This window comes from Lutra lutra, chromosome 2, assembly GCF_902655055.1.
Source record: "Lutra lutra chromosome 2, mLutLut1.2, whole genome shotgun sequence".
NCBI lineage: Eukaryota > Metazoa > Chordata > Mammalia > Carnivora > Mustelidae > Lutra > Lutra lutra.
The window spans coordinates 208,811,334-208,824,654 of record NC_062279.1 but is presented as its reverse complement, the minus strand read 5'-3'; the positions used below and the strand labels follow the sequence as shown (position 1 = coordinate 208,824,654).

The following is a 13,321-nucleotide window of genomic DNA, read 5'->3' as shown; positions in this document are numbered from 1 at the left end:
CCCCAAATGAAGTGGTTTATTAGGACTTGCCCACAAGAAACATGAAATGGAGCTAATGACTGAATTACGTGACAAGTGACTATAGTGGGGAGAATGCAATTTTCTCTTCCTTAAGGTGCTGGTCTTTCTTCTATCTTTATTTGCCAGGTAATTACTGTCACTGGCATTGGAAGTTATAAAAAAGAATAAGTGCATATTTAGCAATTCATGACTCAGTAAGGAAGCACGTCTAACAACACAAAGCTTGGAATGGACTCAAATGGCAGCAGGAAGCTTAAAAGAGGTCATACATGCATACGCTCTTTCTCTGTGTGTCTCTTTGTCTCTCTCTCTCTCTCTCTCTCACACACACACACTCACACTCACACTAGTTCTTCATTATTTGAATGGCTTTACCCTACACCCTCTTGCATACGTTCCCCTACAGCTAGTTGCTTTTGGCTCACTAGCTGAATCCTTGGCCATACATCCCTCAACCACTTCTCTTAAAAAAGTATGCTTTAAAGTGTAGAATAAGAGACTGTGGACTCTGAGAAACAAACTGAGGGTTTTGGAGGGGAGGACGGTGGGGGGTTGGGAGGGCCTGGTGGTGGGTACCAAGGAGGGCACGGATTGCATGGAGCACTGGGTGTGGTGCATAAACAATGAATTTTGGAACTCTGAAAAGAAATTAAGTTAAATAAATAAATAAAAATAAAGCTAGTTAATAATCTAAAAAAAAAAAAAAAAAAAAAGAATCTTTCACCAGATATGCCAGTAGAGCATAGATCCTGATACTTTGCTACATACCAGCATCATCCGGGGATGTTAGGTATGACATTTGGGACAGGGACTGAAGAAACCATTTTAAGTTCACAGATTGGTAATGTAACTCAAAATGATGAAAGCAGAAGAGCGAGGGAGATGGGGACAAGGGATTTATTTTATTTTGTTTTATTTTTATTTATTGTTGTTACTGAGGTCTAATTAGCATCTAACAGTCTATTAGTTTCAGGTGTACAACTTAATGACTTGATATTTGCATATATTGTAAAGTGATCGCAGTAAGTCTTACTAACATCCATCACTACACAGTTACAGAATTTCTTTCCCTTGTGATGAGAACTTTAAGGCCCATTGTTTTAGCAAGTGTCAAAGATGCAATACAGTATTATTAACTATAGTCCCTGTAATCACGTCCCAGGATTTATTTATTTTGTAATTAGAAGTTTTTACCTTTTGCCCCTCCCCTGTCCCCGGCTTCACCCCACCATGAGGGATTTAATTAGCCCTTAATTCAGTCTCGAGCTCCTTCAAATTCCAAAGAAAAAGACATTTTTCTTTGAGGGACAAGCATATTACCAAATAGATAACATCTTCTAAATTGGTAACGTTAATGCTGGGTGGAAGATAGGTTTTTTGAAGATTCAACTTTTTAAACACTGAGGTATTTCGTTAATGATTTAGGGTGGTCTGTGAATAACAGAGGGAAAAAAAGAGGTGATCTAACGGGCCAGTTTAAAGAACTGAGTAGAATATACTCCAGACAAGTAAAGACAAAGAAAAGAAAAAGAAGCCTGGGTAAGCTGCTTTTGCCTTGACTAAGTAAGAATCGGTCATTTCCAGAAGTGTTTGGGATTTTCCTTAAGTATGCAGGTATCTGTCCATCTGAGTTTCTGTAATTTGCTCTGGTGCACCGGGTTGCCTCTGTGACGTGATAGGGCTCTTGTACTTGTAGGTAAGATGCCATTCAGTTTTCAAACAGTTAATCTCAGAAAGTAATAGTGGGTAACAACTTTTAAAAAGGGTCTGACTAAGCAGAGGAGCATAACCATAGGCCTTTCCACGTCTCAGTTCAGAGGGATGGCCCTCCTCGGAGGTGTTGACCTCAGGACAGGGTTAGCGTGGGGGCCTTTCTCAGCTCACTTACCTACAGGGATGGTGGTTTGCTTGGGAGTCTGGGATGAGACAAGACAGAAGAGAATGCTGTAGCTTCTGTCGTGATAACAGGCCCCTGCGGATGGGTTAATTGTGAAGTTATTTCTTTGACTTAACGAGTGCTCTGAAAAGTCAAGAGACTGACATTGTCTCGAAGACGTGAGTTGCTTTGGAAACCGATTGGTCTTAAGGGTTGTGGCTGTCGCGCAGCGCGGGGGAGCCTGGCTGGTCGCGAACATTCGCACTGACTCACGAGTGCGAGAGAAATGGACAGTGAGTCACGTGCAGGTCAGGTGCCAGCAATGAACAGCCACTGCCTCCTGGTGCCAGCTGCGTCCTCTGTGCAAGTCCAGAGGGGGGTGTGGGCAGGGGTGGGGGGAAGGGGTGATAGTGGTATTTTCTGTCTGGCTGGCGTCACTTATAGACGACTGAGACCGGGCACGAGAGGCACAGGGAGATCAAGAAGGTGACCCGGCGGAGAAGCCTTAGGAAGAGGCTGCTCCGAGTGGAGATCAGAGTGCCTTAGCCTGCGTGGGGTGAAGCGGGGCATTCCTGTGCTGGCCCAGGGAGCACTTAGTTCTGTGCAGTAGCTCATCGAAGTGTCACTGTGGGGTTTTCCTGGCTCAGCCTGAATCGTCCTCTCAGAGCAGCCTGAGCAAAGAGCTCACTTTCCAGGTCCGAAAAGGCCCCTTCTGGGCGACGTGTCCCTCTCGGACTCTAGGAGCTGGGCTCAGTGGTCCTGTAACTGCGCGCGGCTTCTCCAGCGCCCGGGAACACAGGCCTGAGTTTGCCTGTCGGGGAAGGTCCACATGCAGAGTGAGCGTAATCCTGCGCTTCTCCCCGGCAGACATACAGGAAGAACGTCCAGCAGATGATTCAGGGTCTGATCCGCAAACTGACCACGCTCAGCCAGTACGAGGAAGTCCTGGCGAAAATCAGCTCCACATCCACGGATCGGCTCACGGTTCTCAAGACCAAGCCACAGTCCATTCAGAGGGACATCATTACCGTCTGCAGTGACCCTTACACTCTGGCTCAGCAGCTGACTCACATTGAGCTGGTAAGGTCCTTGTCACCGTTTGCTGTGGCAATGCACACATTGTCAGCGGTCACGTCCCAGGAGACTCTGTTAGCATGACCCAAATGGGAAGTGCTATGGGCAGTAGCTGGGATATGTTTTGCTTAGACCTTGAACATGAATGTTTTTGACATTCAGGGAATTCACTTTTTTTTTTTTTTTAAGATTTATTTGTTATTTGAGAGTGAGAGCACAGAGGGAGAGGGAGAAGTAGATTCCCCGCTGAGCAGGGAGCCTGACGTGGGGCTCGATCCCAGGATGCTGGGATCACAACCCGAGCTGAAGGCAGATGCTTAACCGACTGAGCCACCCAGGTGCCCTGGGGAATTCACTTAAACACTAGCAAGCAAGACTGAAGGGCAGATTGACTGACCTCCCTCATCTTCACCCTCCATTTCCATGACTTGCCCAGCCTTTCACTATGTCGTGTGGCACTGACTTCAGCAGAAAGTTGCCTCTGCTCAGATCGTGAAGATGATGACAGTATTTAGGGTTAAAGGCTCATTTTAGAAGCTGCATAAAAAGTGGAGGCCGTGCCAGAAGTCAACAGGAGTTAACAGTCCATTTCTTCTCATTTTCTTTACTAACGTTGATCTGCTGGTTTGGTGTTTCAGGAAAGGCTCAATTATATTGGGCCAGAAGAATTTGTTCAGGCGTTTGTACAGAAGGACCCTTTGGACAATGACAAGGTAATCGGTCCTAGAGGTCAGCTCTGAAACTGGAAATGGGACTTCTTAGTCTGTGATAGTAGATGCAAGAGACAGAGACTGGAATTATTTTGTCTTAGGCTTTACAGTCAGAAGGTGTTTTTTTCATTAGCCACGTCTGATTCATTGTGCCTTTCTTAAGCCTGGTCTTCAAACACCGTCACCGGATTCTTACCCTGTCACAAACCCTAGCCTCTTCTTCCTCCTTATTGGGAAATTAAATAAGCAAGTAGACACAGGATTTGCGGTGATGAAGGTTGGAGATAAAGGCGTAATGGTTTTAGCAGATTAAGTCAGAAAAAATACCAGAGAATGCTCCGCTTGTGAGTCAGCAATCAGAGGGGCGGGAAAGACAGGACACACATGCAGGGAGCGAGTAAGGTCTCCGCTGCTTTGCTGCTGGTTTCAAGGTCAATCTCTCGTGACAGGCTCGTTCCCCAAGTGAGCCACATGTGAAGCAGGTAGCACGCATGGATGTAAGATCGGTGAACACACATAAGAAATGGTTCCCCAGTGGCCCCCAGAAGCATCTCGAGTTGTTAGGCAAAGACTGGGTTGTCCACTAGTGAAAACTCCCTTTGGAACTTAGGGGTAACAGCTGTTTTCCGGCCTTAGAATAGCTTCCCTCAGTACAGGAAGCAAGGATTCGGCTTTGCAGTAGGAGGCTAGTGGACTTTTTTTTGTTTGTTAGATTTTTTTGGAAGGAAGGAAAGAGGGGTGTAATTACCCTGTTCAGGCTTGGCCTTGAGCACCAAGATGAGGGGAACTCCTTTCGCTTTTGAATAAGGCGCCGTTCACCCTCCTAAGGACTGGGACGGCCCAGACTATCATTTACCTAGCTTGGAAGATGTTTCGTTTCTTGCTACATGATGCTCTGAAATGTTGACCTAGACTGCATTTTAAGAGAAAATATCCTAGTCCCTGCTCTCAGCCTCTCCTCGCCATGTTGCTAGCAGCTGGCATTCCCACGCCACTCATCAGTCCGGGCTGCTTTGGAACACAGCCAAAACCCCTTTGAGTTGTGCTTCGGAAGACAGTTCCCACCAAGAGTGACTTCGTTCCTGGGGGGGAAGGGCCCCATTTTGAACACTTTAGAGTACGTCTCTGGCTAGATCTTACAGATTTCACTGGACCGTAGGAAGAGACTGGTATTTCTGTGAAGGGAGTCCAGAATGTTAGTGATTTTCTCTCCCTCCTTCCCCATCCCCTTGTCTTGGAAGGCTGTCTCGCTCCATAAACTGGACTAAAGGCCCATGTCTGACAGGGACGAGAGCCCAGTCCACTCTTCATTCTTGGTCTCCAGCTCATCAGCTCACTTTGCTCTCCACAGAGCTGCTACAGTGAACAGAAGAAAACCCGAAACCTGGAGGCGTATGTGCAGTGGTTCAACCGGGTCAGCTATCTGGTTGCCACCGAGATCTGCACGGTGAGAAAACGAGTTTTCCCTTTCTCCTCGCTCTCCCTTTATTCTTTTCATATTTATTTTACATTTGTTGGGTCCACGTGTTGCATCACTGCCCTCCTTTTCTCCCCTGTCTCTGTACAGCCCGTAAAGAAGAAGCACCGGGCAAGGATGATCGAGTATTTCATCGACGTAGCTCGGGAGTGTTTCAACATTGGCAACTTCAATTCCCTGATGGCCATAATCTGTGAGTGTTTTCTGGAAGGCACGGGTCCTTCACTTGTGAGGTCCTGGGAAGGGTGTCCACTAAAATGCACACGTAGTACAGTTTCATTAATGAAAACTCTACTTTTGGGGCACCTGGATGGCTCAGTGGGTTAAAGCCTCTGCCTTCGGCTCGGGTCGTGATCCCAGGGTCCTGGGATCGAGTCCCGCATCAGGCTCTCTGCTCAGCGGGGAGCCTGCTTCCTCCTCGTTCTCTGCCTGCCTCTCTGCCTACTTGCGATCTCTGTCTGTCAAATAAATAAATAAAATCTTTAAAAAAAAAACAACTCTACTTTTGAATTCCGAGTTGTTCTAGAATGTTCCGAATGCTTTAAATATCAGCATCGTACAAGTGCGCACACTCTGACGTGTGTGACTTCGTGGGGTACAGCCAGTCAACTTGTCCTCCTCTAAGTATTTACCGGTAGAAGCTCATGAGGGAGAGATTCATCTAAAAGGAGGATTTAGAAAGTGTTCGGGCAGCTTGTGTGTCAAGCATGATAAAATGTGTGATCTGAGACTGCGCTGTATGATGTTAGCAGCATGGACCGGAGGGTGGCCCGAGAAACGGGATCTTGTGACCGTCTGTGCTCCTAGGACACCTGCAACCCCGTATTACCCTGGTGGACGAACTTTGCTCCTTCTTTGTAACATGGGGATCTTAACACCGGTGACCATGTTTCTTTTCATTCATCCTGTAAACATAGTGCCCGGGTCATGCCACAATTATTGATAGTGACTCTTTCATTTGAAAATACCCTATTTATAGGATAAATCATATGTTTATCCTATACATTTTAGGTAGTCAATAAATAGTTGAATATTTACTGGACCCTCTAGAGTCATTGTCAGTTTGGAGTTGGAGAATCTACCAGATGTGATTCAGTGCTTTTGATCCCGATAACTCCCCCCTCACCAGTTCTGAATTCCGTTTTCTTTTCAACATGATTTTCCTTGTTTTCTTGCTAAAAATACCACATTTTGGCTTTTTATTTGGTTTACTTCTTGAAAATAGTGAGCAGAAAGACCATGTAAATCAGGGACCTGAAAGTCCACAGTCTAGGTGGTAGAAGTTTACTTAATTTTCTCCCTTATACCACTAAGAAAATGTCAAGACACACCATGTCGTGGGAGAAAGTATCTGTAATACATGACAGCTGAAAAAGAACTTGCATCCAGACTCTATAAAGGACCCTGTGAATCAATAGGGACACAAATAACCTAGTGAAAAACAGGGCAGATACTTAGATATGTCACAAAAATTTGCTTCTGTATACTTATCGTTATATTATAGATAATAGTATATAAAAATGTGCTCCGTATAATTAGTCGTCAGAGAAATACAAATTAAAATCACAGTGTAAAACCATTTCACACGTTGAAATGACTGAAATTAAAAGGACTGGGTGAGGGGCGCCTGGGTGGCTCAGTGGGTTAAGCCTCTGCCTTCGGCTCAGATCATGGTCTCAGGGTCCTGGGATCGAGCCCCGCGTCAGGCTCTCTGCTCAGTGGGGAGCCTGCTTCCCCCCACCCCTTTCTCTTTGCCTGCCTCTCTGCCTGCTTGTGATCTCTCTCTCTTTGTGTCAAATAAATAAATAAAATCTTAAAAAAAACAAAAAAAGGACTGGGTGAACCAGATATTGGTGAAGATGAGGAGAAAGAGGAAGTCCGTGTGTTACTGGTGGGGTATGAGACGTATTTCTACTGTGGAAAACTGGTGGCTGTTTTTTTTATCAAGTTAACTTACACTTAGTAATGAACACTTTTTGGGGGCATAATTTCGAATGACTTCTCTTACTTGTCTGTTTCAACTTTTTCTCCTGTCTCCACTCCATTCCGCGTGGGAAGCTGGCATGAACATGAGCCCAGTGTCTCGACTGAAAAAAACATGGGCTAAAGTGAAGACTGCAAAGTTTGATGTTCTTGAGGTACGTGGAGCTGGGGCCTTGCTGTTAACATTTTACAGCCAGAAAGTGAGATTCTTCTGTGTGAGCTTTGCCCTTGATCAGGGCGTCCTACAGGGAAGAAAGCCCGTCTCTCCTTACAGACACAGGGAAGGGAAGGGAAGGGCGTTAGAACTGGCAAGGAGAGATCGGGTTGTAGTCTGGCCCTTTCATAGACAGAGGGTCCACCTTGGGGCGGACTGACTGAAGAAATAGCGACTTGTCAGCTACATCCTGTTGTTTGCCAGGATGGAGTCTAGATCCTGAGCCACTGGGAGTTCTGCCTCAGGGCCGGTTGATGTCCTGTATTTGCAGTGTCCCAGGGGAAGAGTTCCCATCCCTATGGAAATACTCACTTGCCATCTTTCAGCACGGTTAGCTGATCTGCGCAAAGGCTCTGCAGGGTAATTCGGAGGATAGTAAGAGTTGTCCATAAAGGCATTTGTGTTTGGATCATACTAACATCGTTATGACCTTGGCATGTTGGTGCTTTGAATCAGTGGTCTTTGGAGATGATAAAAAAATGCCCTTTCCTAAGTTTTCTCCAAATTGGGAAGCAGCACTGACGTATTGCATTATTATGCCTTTATTCATATTGTCTAATGTCTTCTCCTTCTGATAAGACAGTATGCTTCGGTTACCCATGAGTGATTTGTTACCACATGCAAAGAACACGTTCACAACAAAGGGTCACTAGGCACGGCCAACCGGCAACTGGTCCGTTAACATTTGAGTGAAATCTGGAAATGGTTTTCTATGCTGCTTCTGATTCTCTGTTATCAGTTTTAAGTCGAGTCTCCAAGGTGAACCTGGAAAGAACTTGGTCTAGGTTTGACCTTGTTGAAGCCGACTTCAGCTTACGTAAATGAATCAAACCTCAGCAAAGAAAACGTGTGTTCTGATGGGTTTTATGCCTGCATGTGTATGAGGGGGTCATTCCTATCTTTAATGAGTTGTCTCACCTATTGCAATTTTTAAAAAAGATCTATTTATTTATTTTAGAGAGAAAGAGATAATAGAGGTGGGGAGGAGGGAAAGGGAGAGAGAAACACAAGCAGATTCTGCGCGGAGCTTGGAGCCCTGAGCAGGCTGGATCTCACGACTCTGACGTCAGGGCCTGAGCTGGAACCAAGAGTGGGCGCTTAACCCACGACGCTCCCTGGGCCCCCCTCACATATTGCAATGTGTTATGTAGGGTTCAAAGTACGGTCTTGCCAACTTTGTGCTGGTGGGAAGTAAAGGATTAATACTCTTCTCTCTTTTGTGGACAGCATCAGATGGACCCTTCCAGTAATTTCTACAACTACCGAACCGCTCTTCGTGGGGCAGCGCAAAGGTCTTTAACGGCTCACAGCAGCCGAGAGAAGGTACGTGCCTACAGGAGTTGTATTCATGCCAGTTACCACGTGTGGCATAAAAATGCACCATGGACTCCTGCTCCAAGCTTCAGATCCAGGAGAGAAGTTGAGAGGCTACGGAAGGGTTTGTGCTGTGCCATGTGGAGAAGGGGAACGCTAGAGGAAGGTGCCATGTTAGTGTCCCTTATAAACGGACAGGACTGCGTTGCTACTGCATTATTTAAATGATCGTTTTGTTCTATGTCTTAGTTGTTTTTCAAGCAATAAATGAGGTCATGTGTTAAGATGACGGCTAACATTAGAGTAATTTGACTTAATGGAAAACAGACATTTCAGCTCGGCACAAGGTAGCTGATGGAGTATAACCTTCCTTCTTACAAGAATAAACTTACTCCCGTGGCTAAGTCATTTATTTGCAGGAAGGAGGTTGGTTGCTGTAGCGTTAGGCTGTTACGAGGTGGGTATGTGGGCAGCAGAGGAAGTGCAGGGTGATGTCTGAGAGACGAATGGTCCGCGCTCTGTCTGCTCGCCCCTTAAACAGTTTCATACAGCCCTGGCTCTGTCATGCGCTTGACTCTGCGGGTCCTTTCTCAGCCCATGTTAGTGTCCTATTTCTTACGTGAAAAGGAATAGTCCTTTTGACATTTAGAGATCGTGTCATTTGTGAAGTCAATACCTGCTTACGGTAAATGGGCTGACGAGGTTGTTTGATGAAGTATGTTTCGCTTAGATTCTGTCCATCTTTTAAGTCAAACTGTATCATCAACAAATTTTAGGAATGAGGGTGGAAAACACTGCAGGGCATCTCAGTGCCATCTGCAAGAAAGCTCCAGCCTCAGTGATCTGGAACAAAAGAAATCACAAGAGGATACGCCTTTTGGAAAGGTTGAACTGCTTCTCCAAAAAGTCCAGAGTATCAGTCCTGATAACATTTGACAGATGCTGGGAGCCCAATAGTTAAATTTTTTGAAGAGACAAGGTCAGAGAGGAGATGAAGCAGGGAAAACGGTCTCAATTTATCCGGACGGAGTGTACCAGCTGTTAGGTTTTACTTGCTCAAGTCTCAGCAGTCCTGTGACAAGACTGAGAAAAAGTCTAATCAGAAGTTGCTTCGGCTTCAGGAGATCAGCACATGGGGGGCCGCATCCTCTCATCCCCCCTCCCCAGTAGGGTGCAAGGCTGTCTCTGCGGGACCCTCCAGGAGAGCCAGGAGGCTAACGACCCCTACCTCCAGCAGGGCGCCCCAGCCAAAGTCACTCTGAAGTCCCACCCCCCAGAAAGACTAGACTTCTGGGACCCCAACAGCTTTTTCCAGAGAACAGTCCAAAGTATTTACTCCTTCATCATGTAATAAACTCTGTCCGCTGTAGTTTTGCCGTCCTTTTAAACCAGTTCTGTGTGGGAGTATGAATTTGCTCTCTCGTTCGTAAAACAAACAAAATCACCACCATAAAAAAAAAAAATGCCATTGCTTTTTCACAATTGGTCTCAAAGGCTATGAATGAGAACATTTTGGGGTAAAACACATCTTTTATTCAGGAGGGTTGGGTTTATTTTTCCTTTTTTGAAGTGAGGAGAAGCTCTCTTTATTCCCAAGTAATTTATAAATCTTCTAGCAACACAGTTCGGGTAACGGCACCTTTAATATTCTTTCAGAGTGTAAGTTTATGTGAGCAAGGTGGCACATCTCTAGGTACCATATCCTAGAACAGATCAATTCTGTCTTCTGCACAGAGGCCCTTAAATGATCTTAAACAGCTACTTTTCCTGTGGGTACTCCTGCCTCCAGGTTTTTAGCCATTTCCCATACGATTACATGGTTTTAAATCCTTTTACCGTTCTCTCCGTGTTTGTGGGAACTAGTTCCCGCTCAACAGCATGCATTTCTAGGCATGAAATCGATTGTGTCTCTAAAGCATATTTGCTAAGTCTCTGAATTAAGAATATTTTGATAGAGGGTGCCTGGCTGGTTCAGTTGCTGAAGCGTGCATAGGGCTCTCGATCTCGGGGTCGTGGGTTTGCACCCCACATTGCGGGCAGAGATTACTTAAACAAATAAAATCGAAAAAAAAAAGAGAATGTTTTGAAAGTGAATTAGAAAACATTATTACTTGAGAAGTTCTCCCACTAAAGGCATCATTGGCAGGACCTCCAAAAACCTCCCAGAAACCAGAGCTTTTGCTCCCTCCTATTGGCAACCCATGTATCTACCTTAGAGCCTGGGAAGCCAAAGCCCTTATAATCTCCTGATTTTTATTATGTTAGGTTTGTTGTAGGGGCTGCAGATACGAAGAGAACTGTCCATGAGTAAATTAGAAGCTGAAGGCGTATGGGTGTAAGGAACAGAGCAGTGAAGGGAGATGACTTACATTTCTGTGTTCTTGGAAGAGTAATGCAAGCTGTTAGTTAGGGCTCAACCCAGCAGTTCCACGTTTGACATTTATCCAAAGAAAACAAGAAGATCTCAGCACCCTGTGTCTATTGCAGCATTGTTTACAATAGCCACGATATGAAAACAACCTGAGGATCCATCGGTGGGTGAATGGATAAAGAGGTTGTGATCGCTACACACAACGGAGTAGTACTCAGCCATGAAAAAGAATGAAATCTTGCCGTTTCTAACATAAATGAACCTCAAGGACATTATGCTGAGTTAAATAAGTCAGACAGATACCAGATGCTCTCTCTTCTACGTGAAGTCTGTCTCTCTCTGTATATATAGGATCATCTTGGAGGCACCGTGAGTGTGAATATTCCGTAAGGTGTAGTAGCCCTGTGCCTCTTCTGGAGGCACATGACAAGGGGTTCTGAGAAGTGTACGATATCTGTGTGAGACAGAACGCTCAACACCACGTGACTCTCACAGCCCAGCACTGAGAATAAAGAAAATTCTTGCTTAAAACTCTTATACTATGTACCACATCTTGATTATGACTGAGTCTTCATTGTCCTGTGTTGATACATCCTTGTTATCATAAAGGTGCATCAGTCATATTTTCCCCTTTCTATGGGCCCCATTGGCTTTCAGGAGAGCTTACCTCAGGTCAGACCTGTGTTATTTAATCCTCACCACAAGTCAGTGAGGTGGTTACTGTTGTTCCCATTTTAAGGTGAGGAAACTAGGTTTCTTAGTATGTTAAGCTTGCATCAGGGGTCGGCAGACTTCTCGCATCCAGGGCCAGGTCACAAGTATTTTGGGCTCTGTGGGCCGTGTAGCTACTCTGCTGTGACGCACAGGCGTAGAAGTGGACACAGACGACACATAGGTGCGTGAGTGAGTGTGGCTCATTTCCAGTAAGGCTGTCGGGCCACTGGAAGTTGAAATTCCTGTCATTTTCATGCTCATGAAATACTGTTTTGATATTTTTCCAGCCATTTAAAAATGTTAAATGCGTGGTCCCTGGCAGCACGGGGAGGGCCTGGGCCGGGCTGCAGGCTGCTGTGTGTAGACTCCCAGCTCGCGCTGCTGGTAAACCGTGGGGCCGCGGGAAGCCGAGGCCCAGCGGGGTCCGAAACCCAGGCTTCCCCGTCAGAGGTGGCCTTTCAACGAAGCGAGGTCCGGGGCGCGCCTTTTCATTGTTACGAGGGCCGTTTAGTCCTCAAATAACAGAGGATTAACCGGTGATCTTGGAAGGGGAAGGGGATGAGGGCATCTGGACTGAGAGGCTTCTACAGACCATAGCAATGATTACAAGTGACTCAAAGACACTGTCAAAACCACAGATTCACTTTGGCTGTTCCAGCGACCAATGAAATAAAAAAATAACCAAGGCTTACTTTTTTTTTAAATGACTTGGGGAGACATCTGAATTTACCTCTAGAAGTGAAAAGTGATACCTCATATTTTTGTGTGTGAGCCCAAATGCCTGTTTTCCAGGGATCCCATTCCTCTGGGGTGGATGTGCGCCGTGAGTCACAGGCTTAGGGGAACTTCAAACACCTGCTCTTCGGTGAACAACAGGGCCCACGGCTTGTGTCTGGAGTGTTGTGCACGCTGTAGCACACTTAGAATCTGCAAAAGCTTGTTGGCACTTGAGAAAAGTGGAAGTTACGGTATCTGAGCTTTGTTCTTTGTTCGTTATGGACTTCACAGGATTTAAGATAGTTTCTTAGAGATGATTGTTTTAGGTTAATTAAATACCGCCTCATCAAATCAAAGACCCGAGGCAGGAACGTCTTACTGGAGGTTTACTGCTTTTCAAACAGCCATTAATTCTAACAGACACGTTTATATTCCTCCGCGCTTGGACACATCTCACAACATGTTGTGCAAGGTTCTGCCCAGGTGATTTCCCCCGAGAACAGGTGTCTGCTTGTTCTCTGCCGGAGGCCAGGTTTACCCAATAGCAAGTTCGCTGCAACCATGACCTCAAACCCTGAGCTCTCATGTTATCTTGAGCGATGTCTTCAAGAGTAAAATGTTCATCTCAAAAGAGATTCGTCTAAGACATGTAAGTCTAAAGGATACAGCAGGACGGATTTCTAGTGGGGCAGTGGATCACACGTCTTAAAATCTGAAGATACCTGCAGTGACAGGTTCTGTTAGTATTTTGCTCGACCTAAGGGATTGCTAAACAAGAAGCCAGAGTTCTTGTAGCTCTTCCCTTGATTCTAACTAGAACTTTTACATTTGTGATATGGCAGTGGGGAGG

General features: G+C 45.6%; 1 protein-coding gene across 1 annotated transcript in view; it reads left to right on the top strand.

Moving 5' to 3' along the window:
• The window catches only part of RASGEF1B (RasGEF domain family member 1B), a 37,934-nt gene that overhangs the window by 17,579 nt on the left and 7,034 nt on the right, over positions 1–13,321 (top strand). Inside the window, exons 5-10 of the mRNA XM_047719666.1 lie at positions 2,765–2,977; positions 3,610–3,684; positions 5,033–5,128; positions 5,249–5,351; positions 7,217–7,296; positions 8,583–8,678. Coding sequence (XP_047575622.1) covers positions 2,765–2,977; positions 3,610–3,684; positions 5,033–5,128; positions 5,249–5,351; positions 7,217–7,296; positions 8,583–8,678 — 663 coding nt within the window. The remainder of the gene's footprint in view (positions 1–2,764; positions 2,978–3,609; positions 3,685–5,032; positions 5,129–5,248; positions 5,352–7,216; positions 7,297–8,582; positions 8,679–13,321) is intronic.